The 17,736-nt window shown below is 42.3% G+C and overlaps 1 protein-coding gene across 3 annotated transcripts in view; it reads right to left on the reverse strand.

Annotated features, from left to right (window-relative positions):
- The window catches only part of dgkg (diacylglycerol kinase, gamma), a 99,339-nt gene that overhangs the window by 62,929 nt on the left and 18,674 nt on the right, over positions 1-17,736 (reverse strand). The window contains exons 3-14 of one of the 3 annotated variants that reach the window (XM_019254630.2): positions 15,869-15,945; positions 10,251-10,271; positions 9,362-9,512; positions 6,986-7,048; positions 5,812-6,075; positions 4,291-4,443; positions 3,756-3,805; positions 3,270-3,344; positions 2,829-2,948; positions 2,263-2,380; positions 1,736-1,824; positions 657-773 (exon numbers count right to left, since the gene is read on the reverse strand). In XM_019254630.2, coding sequence (XP_019110175.1) covers positions 657-773; positions 1,736-1,824; positions 2,263-2,380; positions 2,829-2,948; positions 3,270-3,344; positions 3,756-3,805; positions 4,291-4,443; positions 5,812-6,075; positions 6,986-7,048; positions 9,362-9,512; positions 10,251-10,271; positions 15,869-15,945 — 1,298 coding nt within the window. The remainder of the gene's footprint in view (positions 1-656; positions 774-1,735; positions 1,825-2,262; positions 2,381-2,828; positions 2,949-3,269; positions 3,345-3,755; positions 3,806-4,290; positions 4,444-5,811; positions 6,076-6,985; positions 7,049-9,361; positions 9,513-10,250; positions 10,272-15,868; positions 15,946-17,736) is intronic. The other 2 variants (XM_019254631.2, XM_019254632.2) reach the window with 2 other exon arrangements.

Below are 17,736 nucleotides of genomic sequence, written 5' to 3' on the forward strand. Positions count from 1 at the left end.
TGGCTGCTGTGTTATGTTCATTCTAATGCATGTTTAATGTATGTTTGCATGCTGCTACTGGATGCTTGAATTTCGTGATCAATAAAGTATCTATCTATCTATGACTTGGTTAATGTTTGAGTATGGGGGTTTGGCTTATAATGGTTGTGGTTAAGGTTCAGTAAGTCCAGGGAATGATACACCAAGCTTGACCCAATGTGGTCCTGCAATAAATCCTACCTATATCAAGGTTACAATGTTTAATTTGTGCTGAGGTGTTGATGGGTGTTGACTCTATGGTTGTTGTAGTTTGTGGTGGTGAACTGCATTACAGTATAAAGAGAGCGGTTTCTGTTATTTAGCTTACCATCACTGATATAAATGGGATGGACAAAATAATAACAATAATTCGTATACAGCTGTCAGTATAACACAATACAGTTAGATCAAGACATTACATTACTGAATAAACTGGCAACTGAATGTAATGTCCTGAAAGAGTTTGACAGATAGACTTCAGAATACATAATGTGAGAGCTTAGCATAAAAACAATCACAATTGATACTGCTGCGTACTTAATATGTTTTCTATCAGTCAATACACAGTCTGGTATACGGCCACTGCAGATCAGTGTGACTTGAGTTATATATATGTGTCTGCATAAGCAACAACTCACAGTGATCTGACACCACACACAGTGCAGGCCCGTCAGGCCCTGGTAACACTTGATGCTTCTGTGACAGCGGTCGCACTTGGTAGGAGAGTTTCCCTCCATCCATACATGCTGCATAGCCTGCAGGTTAAAAGAGGAATATTTCTTAATACTTTAATCATTTTATTAGTCATCAAATCACGGTGTAAACATCAATTAGGGTTTAGCAACATTTTCAGTTATTCCACACAACCTTCACGCACCATTGTACAGTACAACAAAGGCAACTGTGATGATTAAAAGCTAAACACTGTTTATCTAGAGAGAAACAATATGTTAATGGAAGTAAAAATAACCTCAGGGGAATAACAAAAGCTCAGACACCTGGTTGCTTTCCAGGATAAAAAGCTAAATTTCCTTTTCTTGACTTGAACTTTGCTGCGCGCACCACGCAGACGGCCGCTGCCTCGCAGAGCTCCAACAGAAGTAGCACAAGCAGACACACATGCTGTGATCCACAGCAGGGATGGGAGAGCCTCAGCTGATGCTTTTCACGTCGATTAATCTGTTGATTGTTTTCATTTAGTCTAAAAAAATGATTAGGAACGGCTATAACAAGTTAAAAGTCTAAAGTCTTCAGACTGCAGAGAGTTATTTACTTTTATATAAAAGAGAAAATCAGCAAATTGTCTCATCTTGAGTTTTTGGCATTTTTGCTTGACTTAAATGAATTGTCAGTTATAACTATTGATGATTAAATTCATCATCAATTAGTAGACAAATAAATAAAAGCTAAATGACTGCAGGGAAGTCTGACAGGAAGTTCAAACTCTACACACGGCAATCAGCATGTGATTCTATAGAGCCTTAATTAATTGTGTGAGTGCTAAAATACAGAGGATAATAATTAGAAGAAGCTGTGCATGACCTCACAGACTGTCCCATGATGCTCGCTGCTCTGTTAAACAGGACCATGAGCCAGTGGGAATCCGCTAAACAGACAGGTCAGTGTTCCTGTCTCATTACTGAGCAGCATCAGTCCATCAGTGGCACGGCGCTTCGTGCGCAGAATGAAGCCCTTCATGCGTGGTGTTTGTACTTACGTTGGTGTGTCTACGTGACTTGGCGTAGGTGCTGATGCAGGCGGCGATGTCTTTGGACACGCACCGCTCGTGTACTGTGTACTTGCATACTGTGGGGACACAGCAAGAGGAAACAGTCTGTGAGATTCTCACAGCATCACGGTTCAGACAGATACAGTATGGTGGCATACAAACATATTGATTATTTTAATATTGAAGGGTATAGGAACATCGGTCCTGTCTCATCTTAATAACTGCAACTACAAACATGGCTCAATACATGGTTCACCACATTAAAAGATCTTTTTAGACAATAAGTGAGTACTTTCATTCAGCAGTGACAATAACATCAGCTCCCTGCAGAAATCAATCATCAAATTACACACAATACCCGTGTTAATGTTTTTTTAATGATGACTGTGAGGACTTCTAATTGGAAAAACAACATGGACTCCGAGACACTCAGGCACAACAAGCTGAAAATTGAGTCAGATGCAGGAGGTAACAAACAGACAGACAGACAGACAGACAGACAGACAGAGACTCACTGGAGCAGCAGAGGCCCTGCTTGCGGACTCCGAGCAGCATGGTCTGGCAGTAGTTACAGTAGGCTGGTTTGTTGAAGTGCTTCAGACGCCAAACATGCTGCCCGTCCTCCTGTACATTCTGGGGGGAGACAACAAAATATAGATGAAGCACTGAAAGTATAATTCTTAAGAAAGCTAAGAAGATAATCACAGTTTCCTAGCTGAGGCTGCAGCTCTATAGATATTGAGTGTCGATGACCAGCCTGGGAGATGTCAATCTTGCAGCTTAAATAGGCCATTAAATTGTGAGGGTGTGTTTGGAAAATGATTGTGGAGTGTGAGGTATGTCACATGCGTATATGGAGTGCATCACTCAGTTAACGCCTGACTGATAGATGAACAGCTGATTTGATCGTGTATCAGGAAATTCAAAAATATATCTATAGTTTGTCCACCAGAGAGCATTATTACTGAGAAACATCCTGAGAACTGATCTCACAACACATATATAATATAGAAATGGCTGTGTGAAGACAAATCATACAGTTACACACACACACACAGATTATCCTAATATGTATCCATACCGTATCCATGCCCAGCAGGACCAGTAAAGGGATGGTGGTGAGTCCTCCTCTGATCCACTCCTCCAGTGTGACCGTCCCATCTCTGTCGTAGTCGATCTCCTCCATCATCTCCTTCAGTATCTGCAGGGACAGATCAGAGGCACAGACAGACTGTTGTGAGTACACCTCCACACAAAGCTTTGCTTTTTTGTATCGTTCTTTTTTTTAGATAGATAGATAGATAGATAGATAGATAGATAGATAGATAGATAGATAGATAGATAGATAGATAGATAGATAGATAGATAGATAGATAGAGTCATTAAAAAAAAGATAATTGTGCATTTATATGTAACGTATTGTTCATTTTTTCATATTTTAAATGTTAGTATTGTCAAATTGTCAAGTCTGGCCCTCTTAAAAAAGAAGTTTGGACACCCCTGCAGTAGAGAGTTTGCTCACCGGCCGCAGTTCTGTTGAATCCCACTCCAGATACTCCGCCACATGCACCATCTGATTGATGATGCGATCCAGCTCCTACAGAAGGAAGATGACAAGACAGAACGACCACCACAGCTTTAACTTCTCGCATCCATCACGGCTCACAGATTCATCTCATGATGACAGGTGTGAGAAATGTGAAACTTCTGCTGCTTGTCATGTGAATGATGTGCTGTTAGTCAGCGTATGGAGTGTGTTTCCCCCTGCATGTATGACACACACTCACAGGAGAGAGTGTGTGTTTATGTGGTCACTTCAGCACATGGCTAACATCAAGCTGAACACAAGCATCACAAATGATCTCGTGTAAATACCAGAGTGTTCAGTTCTCTATTTTTAGAGCTGCTGCGTGCAAAGGCCAAAGAGAGACACAAAACACAGCGAGAGAGCGATGAAGATGGAGGAGAAAGAAAGAAAAGAGAGAGAGGTAGAAAGGTAAAAACTCACCGAGCTGTCCAGAACTCCGTTCCCATCAGTGTCGTACAGCCGGAACATGACTAGAGGGGAAAGGAGAGAAACAAGAGATCCCGTGATGACTCAGACGCTATCAGACGCTATGTCTGATAATTAGTAGCTCTCTGAAGCTCTAGCATTCCTTCTTGGACTCTCTCCAGATGGCCACGGGGTTAAAGAAGTAGAGCGTGCCACTTCTGTAATGGGGCATTGGGACCAGTTAGGAGAGATTAGCCCTGTCAGTGTGTGCCAATACAGCATCAGACACTAAAGAAGTCAACTAGGCACAGCAGGCACAGCATGTCACTGCTCTGCCCTGTGTGGGAGGTGTAAGCTCCATATCTACGTCCCTGGGGAGGCAGCTCGAGAAGGAGGGAACAGCCTTATTACTCTTGCTGTCAACCTGAGCTGACAGGCTCAGAGACCAGCTCCATCATGACCCGAGCATACGACAGATGCTCTAACTCCAAATCCCTCTGAGGGGAGCTGACCCTCCGCCTGTACCCCACCCTCCATCCCTGTCACTCACACTCCAGCTTGTCCTCTGGTGTCCCCCTCTCCAGCAGGGAGAGGTAGCAGACGATGTCCTTGAGAAAGACCACCTGGGGCGACAGCAGAAGGGAGCCCTTCTGGGGCGATGGGCTCCTCCGCAGTGACAAATGCTTCTCCGAGTGGCTCCTCTCTGTTGATGTACGACATGAGTGTTTAAAGCTACTCACAGCAGCCATCAATCTTTCTACAGCACTGTGCTTCCTCTGGTGAAATGAATGGAATGGATGGAGTAAAAAAAACAGCAGCTAAATTACACATTAAGTATGTAGTTTGACAGTTTTAGAGAAGTCTGACCCCTGTAAAAACTCAAAGCTAAAGCTCGAGACAAAACAGAGCACAAAAGTCTATTTACAGTACAGACAGAGGCTGCGGATCAAAACAATGTGACATCATGTGACAGGAGAACCAATCAGAAAAGACAAATGGATGAACAACTGTACGTCTAAAAAATAGACTCAAATTCCATTTTTACAAAATCAAACTCTGATTCTATTTATTTACTCACATTATCGATATTAAAGTATAATATTGACGACTAAATCTGATCAGGTTTCTAAATTCACCTGCAAACTTTGATGTTCTTAACCAGAAACCTGGTCTGATGTTTTCAGTAAATTTTAATTTTACAACCCTTGTCAAATATTCATCCCTTCAACACTCTAATCTTGGGATTTCTTATTTTAAATGTAGTTTTATATAGATGAAGAAATAATGTTTGCATTTTCTATCTGGCATATGCAAATAAAACTTGAATTAAAGGTCCAGTGTGTAAAATTTAGTGGCATGTAATGCTGAGGTTTGCACATTGCAACCAAATGAATACCCCACACCTCACCTTCCTTATCACATCAAAAAAAAAAGACCATATCTAGAGTCAGTATTTCATTTGTCTGTCCTGAGCTACTGTACACACACTGGCCTGGTAACACGGCGTATATGGTGGAAGAGGACAAAAACAAAAACATAAAGATTCTTATTTTCAGGTGATTATACACTAATGAAAACATAGTTGTGAATATTATAATTCTGCTACATTATGCCAATATACCCCTGTAAATCTTACACACTAACCACTTGTAACCTCTTCTCATCAGGGTCATGGTGGGCTGGAGCCTATCCCAGCTGACTTTGGGCAAGAGGCGGGGTACACCCCGGACAAGTCGCCAGCTTATTGCAGAGCATGTAGAGACCCATTAACATTAAGTAAGAACTATAAATTCGTACTTCAATTCAATTTGAATTGATCAAATAAGAAGAGGAAATGTGGCTGAGAACACAAAGTAGAGCGCTCAAACTGATGTGTCCAAGTTCAAGAATCAGACTCAAAGCTTGATAAACACTTTTAATATTAAAAAATTGTTGTTTGTTGTCTACAGTAACTATTTGCACCCTGATATGTCACATGTACGTGAGCTGAGTGGACCACCTGTCTGTGTCAGACTGGGTCTTCATCAGACTTATGGTCTATTTCAGTCAGTCTCAGTGTCGCTAACCTTACCTGGTGAAAGTTTGGGGGACACCGGTGACCTGGCAGGACCAGCGTTGGGGGTCAGGGCGTTGCTGCTGCCCTCTGAGGTTTTGACCTGGGTGCAGGGTGATCTGTGGGGCCCCCCAGGCGTATGGGCCCCTGTCCCTGAGCGCTGCGAGGAGGAGCGAGATGAACAAGGCGAGGTGGTGGCTCCTGAGCCTGCTGTGCTCATCACACTGGAGTGCTCCGGTGTGTGTCGGCCCATTGCAGAAAGGATGCTTTTCCCGTTCATCCCTGATGGCATGAGAGACACCGAAAAAAAGAAACAGAGAGAGAAAGAGTGAGCAGAAGTGATGAAGACAGTTGGGGATCAGGGGAGGAGATGTTAGCAAGAGATGCTGGCTGCAGACCTCCACTGTCAGGCCCGGAAATTAACGGGATATATTTCAAAATAAAACTGCAGACCTCCACTGTCATCTATATATATATATATATATATATATATATATATATATATATTATATATATATATATATATATATATATATGAGTAATTGTTTTTGGTGCCTGTTTGTTTCCCAGATAATTAGTGTGTGTGTGAATGGTGGTATAAGAGACATTAACTTAAAGAACTTTGTAGAAAGGCGCTTTATGAAGTTCAGTCCATTTCCTTTTATTAGTTTACGGGCAGATCTGCCACATCCAATATGGCGGACACGTTAACGTAACAGACCAACCTGCTCAATGAGGCGTCTATGTATATACGTCTATGAAAATGACCCTCTCAAAATGTCCTCTCCACCTCCCTACCCCCCAAAAAACGTCATCACTTCCGGGCCTGACAGTGGAGGTGCCTGACAGTGGAGGTCTGCAGCCAGGTGCCTCTCGATGTTAGATGCACAAAGAGTCAGTTAGTTGTTAAGAGCAACATAAAGAAATGCTTAAGAAATACTGTCACAACAATTCAAAAAACTCTGGATGCACAGAGGGACAGGAAGCAGAATAAAATGACAACACCGCGTCAAAACCTCACAAATACCATTCACAAAGCATCAAGTCACCCACTGATCCACAGCCAAAAATACCATAAACTCACATCAACACAACAAGAGCATGGCAAACAGGGAGCGGGAGGTCAGAGCCAGCTGGACTCTTGTCCCATTAAGACGACATCACCCCGACAATAGTCGGCCTGCTCTGGTACCTGTAATGGGGGCACAGGCCACTTCGGTCTGAATAGAGATGCCTGCATCAATGGAACGGGCTTCTGCAGTCAGTCATTGTTTCGAGAAAGGAAAAAAGAGAGCGGCAGCAGCAGCAAGAATGAGTGAACATCAGTGAAGAAAGAGTTCTCTTTATATCCTCTAACAACACACAGACACTGTTTACAGACACTGCATGGGTTATGGATCCTTTCAGACCCTTTAAGAGCACAAATGTTTGCATGTTTCTACGTCAACTGCTGGAATGGCAGAAGGCGTTGTTAGTGGACGAGATAGAGATGTGTATTATATGTGAGAGAGCAGCATATTACATGTGGTGAAACATGTTGTCCACACAGCAAAAATTGATGATACTTCACAGATTGGGAGCTTCAGACCAGATGGTGCCGGATGATGGATGATAAAATAATAAAAACATCACTGAAGCATACTAAAGGGTTCGATCAGTACAGTGACCGACTCCAGGCTGCTTCATGTCATGATGGTTCTTCAGAAACACCACCAGGTGGCAGTACAGGCTGCATCGACCTGAACACACACTGACGAAGCAGCAGAATCCACACTGATCAACCAGTGCACTCCTCGATAAACGAAACCTCCGGTCTATTATATTGAATTTTTCCCACGATGATGAAGTGAATATGTCACTTTTATTTGGGCTTCCTGATTGTTGTATTTTGTTTGTACCTGGATGTCTACCGGAAGCAGATTAGATTTTGCACAATGTGAATATAACCTCAGATGGACACGATGGTCCAGACTCTGCTGACATCATATCACAATAAACTGCTTGGAACAATTAGTCTATTGACAGAAAATTAAATGTATTAATCATATCATTAATTTTTCGAGCAAATATTAGCAAACATTCTCTGACGAAAATTACAATGGCCATTTTCACAGTTTTCTGACACTGTATGGACAAAACAATTAATCAGCTAAATAATTGTCACATCATTGATATAGTAGCAGTAAAATTGCCTCCACAGCTGAATTTCATCAGTAACACTTACTTACACTGTCTAGTGGTACAATGAAGAACTTTGTGGGTCCTGCTTTTGTGCGTCTGGTGTATGCAGGCGACGCTACACGGCACCGTCAATGATTTGGCGTGATATGTGGTAATGTGTGCCAAAACAGGCAGCAGTGCACCAACAAGAGGAGGCTTCAAACTCCTGAGAAAAATCAGCTTTGACTGTTTTATGAGAAGAAGATGCATTGAGCAGGTTCGTTGGACCTCGAGGATACAAACTGCATTTTTGGTGATCACTAAATGGAAACATAACTTTCCTTTGTTTTTAGGAAAACTCCACAGGGTACGTTCAATTTCAACACGGATAGATGAGCAGCCATCATCTGGACACAAACGTGCAGCTGTAGATCTGACTGAAGCTCTTCTGTTGCAATCACAGTGAAGAAAAGATGACTTCACTGCCGTTTATTCACAGTGAAAGCAGCAAGAAGGATCGCACAGGGAGCGAGAGCTGGCGGGTGACATGAATCCGACGTCTGAAGTCAAAGCTGGGATGTCACAACCTATCTGTGACACTGGCATCCCCAGCACCACCGCTGTTAGCCAAAGTGACACGCCGTCACTCACATTTCGCTCCTGTGCACTTGTTGCCTCTTACTTTTACAAACATTATAGCACAGAAATAGATTTCTAATTCAATAGTCCATCTGTCACCTCAGCTGCTCTGCAGTGAGGAGCAGATAGGCAGATCCTGGTGCCAGGGCCCACACAGCACTCAAGGATGGAGGCGGACACAGTTTACATGCTGCACAGAGCGAGGAGCAAGAGACCTACAACACAGACATTTCTGTCTTCTGCTCTGGTCAGTATGACTCATTTGGTAAATGGACGTGTGTGTGTGTATATATATATATATATATATATAGTGCTTTTCTGGTCTACCGACCACTCAAAGCACTTTTTTACAACACATCCACCCATTCAGCGGCTGCTCATCAAGGAGCACTGCATATCCAAAATGCTGACCTCAACGAAACACATGCAGGTTCGGTATCTTATCCCGACTGTGAGGCCAGGAATCGAACCTCAAACATGACATGGATATCCTGGAAAGAGCATGCTAGATAGGCTACAAAATAGAGCAAAACATTGAGAACATCTTTGGGAAAGTGAACAGGTTCGTCTGCTTCTATTAATGTATTAATCTCATCCTCTGATAGTATCTTTTAAGCTCCCTTGTGTTCAATACCCAGTCTGGATTAGTTCAAAGTGAATCTGTATGAATGAAACAGCTAATGGCAAAAACTCATGAAGACACTGGATCGCTGTTGTGTCCTGTGACGTCAGTGAAATGAAAAGTTTGACCGGCGTTGTTAAAGCTTACCCAGCAAGCTCGTTCCTGCACGAGACTGATCAGGAGAGCAGCCTCCCGTCTTGCTCTTGAAGGAGGTGAAGAGGTGCTGGCACAGCTCCTCTGGGATGTCATTCTCCAGGTATGTGGCCATGAAGAGCTGGAAGCCCTCATAATCAATGGGCTGCGTGAAGACAGGGAAAAGAACAAACAGGTTAGCAGAATTACTGAGGTACTCTCATGAAATGAAGTTCACACCAACCACAGATGCACAATTCTTTTGTTACATCAATGAAAAAAAGACATGATGGACATTTGGCTCAGGTTGATCGGCCCTGAAATGGATCTGCAATGGTCTGCAGCCTTGATTTGGGGTGACATGCCAGTATTTATAAGTAAGAGCTTAATGACAACATGGTTTGAAGCCATTAAAGTGGAAACATTCTCAACAGACTTCACAGCCAGGCTTTAAAGGTCAGTAAAATGTCTGTCACACCAGTCGACTGACCACCACAGCATATCTCATTAAGGTTAGCAGGAGCAGAATGGAGGTGCTGGAACCTGCACCCGGATGAACCGTTAGCATTTAGAGTCCTGATGGCTTCAAAGAAAACAAAACAATGTAAAGAAAGCAGTACAGACAGGAAAGAGGTCATATTAACACAGACTGCTGGATACAGACATGTAATGCTCCTTTGATTAATCCACCCTCCCTCAGCTGCCCCTCACACAGCCATGTGGCACCCAACTCAACTCAGCGACCCCATGACCTCTGGCCTTTTTCCTCCCTGTGGCACAGTGACAGACCATCTGTAGCGGATAAGGCTGGGTTATGTTATGTTAGTGGACAGAATGTGCATGCAGTCTGCTGACACAGACACCACACAGCATGCAGAGCAGAGCCCGCCGGGCTGAGGCTTACTTGGTTGAGAACGTCTTGCTTCTGTTTAACAGTCGGAAAACAACGGACGGGAAAGGGACAGAGGAGGAAGAAGGAAAGAGTGAGGGAGGAGTGGGTAGAAGAAGAGAAGGGGTTAGCTGCTTTGTGCCAGGTTGTATCGTCAGTGAAGATGTCAGAAGTTGTTAGGCTGCAGATCACACGGAGCGCTCCACATTTCTGCAGGGACTGTTTTAGTTCTTACTCTTCCAAGCACAGGTGATCTGATCGCATACTCTGAAGTCAAATGAAAGGTGACACGTATCAGGTAGTATGCACACATTCTTTGTCAAACACATATTTCTCTAACATTTCTGATGCTTGGATTCATTTGAGCTGAAACAGATCTGAAAATTAGAAACTAGTCTGTTTTGATAAAACAATAAAAAGAAGAAGTGAATATTCTGTAAATGTATGACCTATTCCCTCCCTACAGAGGTCAATTAACAACACATCTCAGTCATTTATTCATGTTCCCAAAGGAAGTGACCACATCGGGACTGCAACCATTATTTCCATTAATGGTTAAGCTGCTGATTTTTTTTTTTTAATAGATCAATTGTTTAGTCTGTGGAATGCGACAATGATGGAAAGTCTAAAACCCAAAGACATTCTGTTTATAATTCATAACCGCTTATAATTATCAGAGGGGGCTGGAGCCAATCCCAGGTGACTTTGGGTGAGAGGTGGGTACACCCTGAAGTCGCCACATCATCTCAGGGTTAGGGTTAGACATGTTCACACCAAGCTGCAACCTCCATGGCTGTGAAGTGAAGCTTAGGTGGAAGTGCCAACAAATGCAGTTCCTCAAACGTCCACTTGAGGCTGGCTCCAGAAGTGAGTCAGTCTCCATAAGTCCCCATGTCCAAATGTCCAACTTCACAGCAGAAATAAACATGTTTACAGCCTGGTACAAAAAACAGTTTTGGTCTCTGTAGCTAATTTCCCCGTTCATGACAACTGTACTGAGGGTGAATTTATATACAACTCACCTGTTCACATTATATTAAGGCTTAAAGTTATGCAGAATAAGAGCATGGTCGCTTTGATTGACAGGTGGGTGCCATAACAGAGTAACCAGGTGTCATACAGCCCACCTCAGATCGGCAGGGAACCTGTGAGTGACATCACGCATACACTGTCCATTCTTTATACTGATAGTGGTTTATACCTATGGACAATTTAAAGTCACCTACAGTATTAACCTGCATTGTCTTGGACTGTGGGAGGGGGAAAACATGCAAACTCCACACAGAAAGGTCCCAGAGGACTGGTGGCCATGAGGTGACAGTGATGAAAACTGCACCACTTATAATGATTTGTGACAAAGACAAGTAACAAATCATCTCATTTAAGAAGCTAGAACGAGAAACTCTTTTCCCACAATTATTGTTTCAAATTTTAAAAAGAGTCACTTGTATTTCTACATCTATAGATCTACATCACACCAGTGCCATCAACATTTGCCACATCAGTTCTAGGTGAGCTGTGTCTGGTCAAGAGTTCCTCTCTGGTTTTAAGTAAAAGCAAATACACTATGCAAACATTAGAAGGCTGCAGTATGGACAGACCCTGTTTCCTTCCAGGGAACATTTGGTTCACACCAAAATAGGACAAAGTAAAACTGATCCCTTTTGCACGCCAAGACTTCGAGAAAATATGCTTCTAATGTGCTCCTGTCCGGAGGATTGGAAGCTGCAGTAACTGACGCCCATCACAGAAGAACACACCGTGATGAGGATCCTCCCTCTGCGCAACACTGTTGACCTAACCCTGACAGCTCCCAAAGCCAGCCAGGCATTATTCATATCACTCACTTCTCCTTATTTGGCCAAACAAACCATGAGGCTTTAATTTGCTGTGCATCGTGGAGCATGGCAGGTTACAGGCAAATATGCTCATGTGTACTCATGCTGTGACTGTACACAGTCTTTTTACATACACTCCAGACATACAATTTATGAAACCAAAGCTGTGTGTGAGATTTCCTTGAATGTAAGCACACAGAAAAACACTTTGACCCCAGAGTCTAAGCGACGATCATTTTCCCTGTGAGCGGACTCACATTTAAGGCTGCCAATCTTTAAATATCTCCCAAGGGCAGCTGTGACACATTTACATGGTTCATTTAATCTTTTTCATTTTGGCACGGCTGTCAGAATGATTTGATTGACTTTCTTCTGGCATCAAACTTCAGGCTACTACAGACTACAGACTGTCCTGCCTAGATTCCAGATCTGCATCTAAAGCGCACTGTTATCAGACATCATTTGTGACAGGCTGCGACCACTTTGGACTAGAAGGACTAGACCAGAAATGAACAAAGGGCATAAGAACCTGATATTCTTGATGTGCTTACAGCACATGAAGTTTAATATCTGGACCCACACTGACACAAAGTGTTTTCAGTATTTTCAGCTTCAGCCAGTCAACAGCTTCGCAACAGCTTCAGCCAGTCAACTGTGGTTTTAATTAAAAGGTTGCAACATTATTTCTTTTTGATAGTTTCTACGATGAATCATTTAGTCTATAAAATGTCAGTAAATAATGACAGATGTCCATCACATGTTCCCAAAGTCTGAAGCCTCTTCATGCATTAACAGTTCAAAAAAAAGTGTTCAGTTCATAATTGTTTAAAACAGAGAAAAGCAGTGAATCCTAACAGGTGGGACCAGGGACAGTTTTGCATCTCTGCTCGAAATGACTGAAATGAATCAGCATTTATCTAAACTGTTGATTCATTTCTGTCGATTGACTAATCAATTAATCAGCTATAACTGATTCAATTAGGGCTGCAGTATTTTCAGGTATTCTTCATGGTATTTTAGAGTTTGTCATTTCCTGATAAACTTACTAATTTTACATCCAATGAAACGCTTTGTCTCTTCTGACGCCGATGGAGCAGAGTGCTTCCTGTTTGATCCAGTCTATGAGTAACTGTACAAAAGCACAACTTTATTCATGATTTTGGAGAAACTGGATCAGATTTTGTACACAATATATTTGCTCAGCATCAACTCTCTGTGATATACAGAGTTTCTGGACAGATAGCTTTAGCCTAACCACTTAGCTAAAGTAGCTAACTTCTAATTGTCTGTCGTGCCAGGCAAAATCTGTGCCATCAGCTGGACTGGACCGGGTTTGAGCACGGCCTCTGAGACCAACCGGAAATAATGTTAGACCACTGGGGTGATTTACAGACTTTCCTGGTGGGAAGATTGCCATGGGATGCCAGAAGCCAAAAGCAGCAATAAAGATACATCTGTAAGACGCTGTATTCCCTGACAGACTGGGCCGGGTTCACTAAAAAGTAAACGTTGAGACAAGCTCATAGCGCTAACAGCAGCGCACTCACTATTGGCTACTGCAAACGCCAATCAATATCTGTTTGTTCATATCCGCCTGTTTTTACATGAAACATTTCAGATGAGAAGCAAACAGCATTCTGCTTTCCGTTGCATGGGAACTTAAAGGCTCATCTTTTTTAAATGGAATTCAGTTTTCACACGAATGTTGTGTTTCGCTGATCCAACTCATTGTTCCCTGCTGCTAGAAATCACTGTTGACCATAGTTTAGAATAAGCAGGGTCCTCCTAGAACGAGAAAAAATAACCGACACATCAACTCTTATATCACGCAGTGAAAAGACAAAGCACACACGCTTCCAAACAGTTTGAGCCGAGCGTGTTCAACAATGACATAAAACGTTTGGGTCACGCCTAATGGAGCCTGCTGCTGTGGAGGGAAACCCTGTGGGTGTTTCTCTCAGTCACTCATCAATCACTGAGAATTATTGTGCTGCTGTTGTGCTTGTTCGTCTGTTCAATGGAGAAAAAACAACAAGACTGACGGCTAGAAGTGTCAATCACTGTTCTTTCTTTTTATCCACTGTCTTTGCTTTGATCAGTGTTTGAAACTCCTTCAGAAGAGGCCAGGCTGCACAATGACAAAAAATAAGATTCCACTACAGCTGGCACAGTGGGTAGATGAGTCATTAGAGGTGCATGCACACACACACACACACACACTGAAAGATGGCAGAAGCAGAGCCACGGTGGTCATCAGTGGCGCCAGGTGACAGTGTGGTCGCTGAAAGACCACATGAACATTAAGTCCGGTCCCCTATGGCGTCAAACGTCCAGCCGGGCCGTTAGTCATGTCATCACAAATAGTGAGGAAAAGAGGAGGTGATAATGAAGAGAGAGAGGAAGAGAGGGGGCGATAATACTGTGGGGGAGGGATCGGACGTGACTGCAGCCTTGTTTAGGCTGAAGGTCCCCTCCCTCTGACATATGACATTCCATGCAGGTGTAAATGAATTCTCAAAAAAAACATGCAGCATGTTTGAACTTACAAAACTTCTTTTATTGTAATCAGATTAAACACACAAAACTGTCAAATTTGGAAAAATTCCAGCCTGATACCTCTGTGGGTGCACACTGAGAACATGCATGCAACGTCAAGATTTCATGGAGATGAATTAAAGTGACAGCTATTTTCATGGCTTTCAGTTTGTTTGAAGTGGCTGATAACAGGAAGTGTGCTTTGATGATGCAGGTGAAAAAACTAATAATCAAACGGAGCATCTCATTGAACTTCATGTTAAAGATGAGCGGGACTTGAACAAAGCTTTATGCTTCAGTCATCATTTGTGTTGACAACACTGTTACCATACCACAAAATGATCATATCATCATTCAAGATTTGCTGTGGGATTTCCCACAATATATACTCAACAAATATTAAACTGTAAAAGTGACAAATCTATGCCACGAGCCTGCAGCAGAACACAGAGACTTAGAGTCCTCTAGTAACTAAACTGATCCCTAGATCGACCTCCTAAAGAGGATCTGTCTGCTTCAGCCCAGATGGTTCATATTTCACATTGTGCTTAAGCTTTGCGTTAATTATTCAGAACACATTGCAATGCCGGGAAGACCTGTGTATCACACACACACACACACACACACACCAGCTGAAACATATTTTTTAAATTAAATGCCATAATATTGTGCTTTTGTAAACTGTCAGTCATGTTTTGTGAATGCTCGAGACGTAAGCACTGGCAGTGAAGTCAGTCAGCTCATATATAATATATGTAACTATATGTGTGAACCCAAACAGTTAAAGTTACCACACAGGATCAAATGATGTACAGAAATGAACAGTGAAAATGAGTAAGCTGGCAGTTAATTGCTGAGTTTAGAAGAACCAAACACTTGAATGCCAGGTGGGGAATGTGCAGAGGACAGAGAGAAGTGTCAAAGGAGTCAGCCCTGAAAATAGCGACAGTGTCCAGAGTTCAGGCGGCGGTATAAAACAGCCTGCGCTGTAGTCTGCACTACAGCTGCTGACGTCAGAAGCCAAAGTTGATGCCACGGGTGTGTCTCCACCACAGCATTTATCTATAAACGTGGTGGAATGACTAAGCACTCGGCTTCTTGATATCACACTGAATCAGAGGAAACTAAATGAGTATCCGATAACGTCACACCATGTGTTTGTGTGCGCACGGACACTAGCTGTGTCAGAGTGAGACAGAATATCAGCCACCAAAATAAGAGGTAAAAGATAAAAGCGGATGAAGGCTGATGGAGACACACCTGCTCCGGGTTGTATTTGGAAAGGACTCCATCACCGTGAAACTCCTCCAGCACATCCTTCAGCTTCTTCGTGGAGTCTGAGAAAGAGAAAAACAGAATTTCCTCATCACTGTAACTGCAGTGTGTTTGCTTTGATACATTTGATTCACATCTAAAAAACCTTGGGAGCGCACAGAGGAGTCCCGTCATGCTGTACGCACACCGAGTACATTTCCTCAAGAGGTTTATGTAATCATATGTCTCATTCAAAATGTTCTTTTTCACGAAAAGTGAATAAACACGCTGCATCTCATTAACGAATGCCCTGATAAGTACTCGTCTGTTCCATGAGGTGCTGCATCAGTGGAGCTCAGCCTGTGAGTCACCCTGTTAGTCAAAAGTAAAAGGGGACATGGTGTCTTTCTCACTTTTAGATGCTAATCCCATACCCATGCACACACACACACACACACACACACACACATGCACATGTCACAGAGCCTCTGTTTAGAACATTTATGACCTCCACCCACGATCATCTGCCAAACAATTACAGGGGACAGACATACACTTGTGCATGGGCACACACACATGCTCAAGACCTGATTTCACCCGTCACGTCAGCTCACATAATCAACTATGGATGACACTTCACTTCATTATTCGTAGTGCTCAGCAGCTTTGCAGTCTGTAAAGCTTCTTTTCTATTTCTGTCCTGCGTTCCGAGACCACAATGACAGGAGGAGGAGCAGAGATAGAGAGAGAGAGACAGACAAGTGTATGGTTTCAGGTAAGATCATCCGGTGTGCAACGTGTGGTCAGTGGTCTGCACTCAGGTCAGCAACATTACAGCTGGAGGAAATTAGTCTTTACAGAATGATGTCATCAATTAAAGGAAAGTTAATTGACAACTTTGATAATCATTTTAACATTTGAAGTCATTTATTAACAACAGCTTCTCAACCGTGAGGGCTGATTGAAGAACACAGATTTGATTTCACTTTATTATAGAGAGATTTGTTTTAATACACACACTGTTTAGCATCAGTAACAAAACACATTTAACCAAATGACCTTAGCGAAATTGTGTGTGTGTTTTTTATATACATTAATTTACAGATTTCACAGTGATAATAATTAAATAAATTAAATTACGCAACAGCTTCAGCCAGTCAACTGTGGTTTTAATTAAAAGGTTGCAACATTATTTCTTTTTGATAGTTTCTACGATGAATCATTTAGTCTATAAAATGTCAGTAAATAATGACAGATGTCCATCACATGTTCCCAAAGTCTGAAGCCTCTTCATGCATTAACAGTTCAAAAAAAAGTGTTCAGTTCATAATTGTTTAAAACAGAGAAAAGCAGTGAATCCTAACAGGTGGGACCAGGGACAGTTTTGCATCTCTGCTCGAAATGACTGAAATGAATCAGCATTTATCTAAACTGTTGATTCATTTCTGTCGATTGACTAATCAATTAATCAGCTATAACTGATTTAATTAGGGCTGCAGCTAATGAACGTTTTCATTAAGAGTTCATCTGCTGATTATGTTTTGATTGATTCATTGTTTTTTCTGTGAAAAATAAAAGATCATGATCCGTTTTGTCCAAAAGATATTACATTAATTATCATAAAATGACACTGCAGGAGCTAGAACAAAAATGATTTAAGTGATTAATCAGCTACTGAAATAGTTTGTGATGAACTAATTGTTTCATTACATTATACAGCTCATTAATTACACCAGTCCTTTAGTCTTTAGCTCCTTCACATATGCTCATCTCTAGAGAAAAGCACAGCTCGTGTCCTTCATTATGCCCTTGATTGATCGGATGGTGATACACAAGCCCTTCCTGTCTTTCGCCTCCTCTCCATCAGTAAAAAT

This window comes from Larimichthys crocea, chromosome XVIII (genome assembly GCF_000972845.2).
Source record: "Larimichthys crocea isolate SSNF chromosome XVIII, L_crocea_2.0, whole genome shotgun sequence".
Classification (NCBI taxonomy): domain Eukaryota; kingdom Metazoa; phylum Chordata; class Actinopteri; family Sciaenidae; genus Larimichthys; species Larimichthys crocea.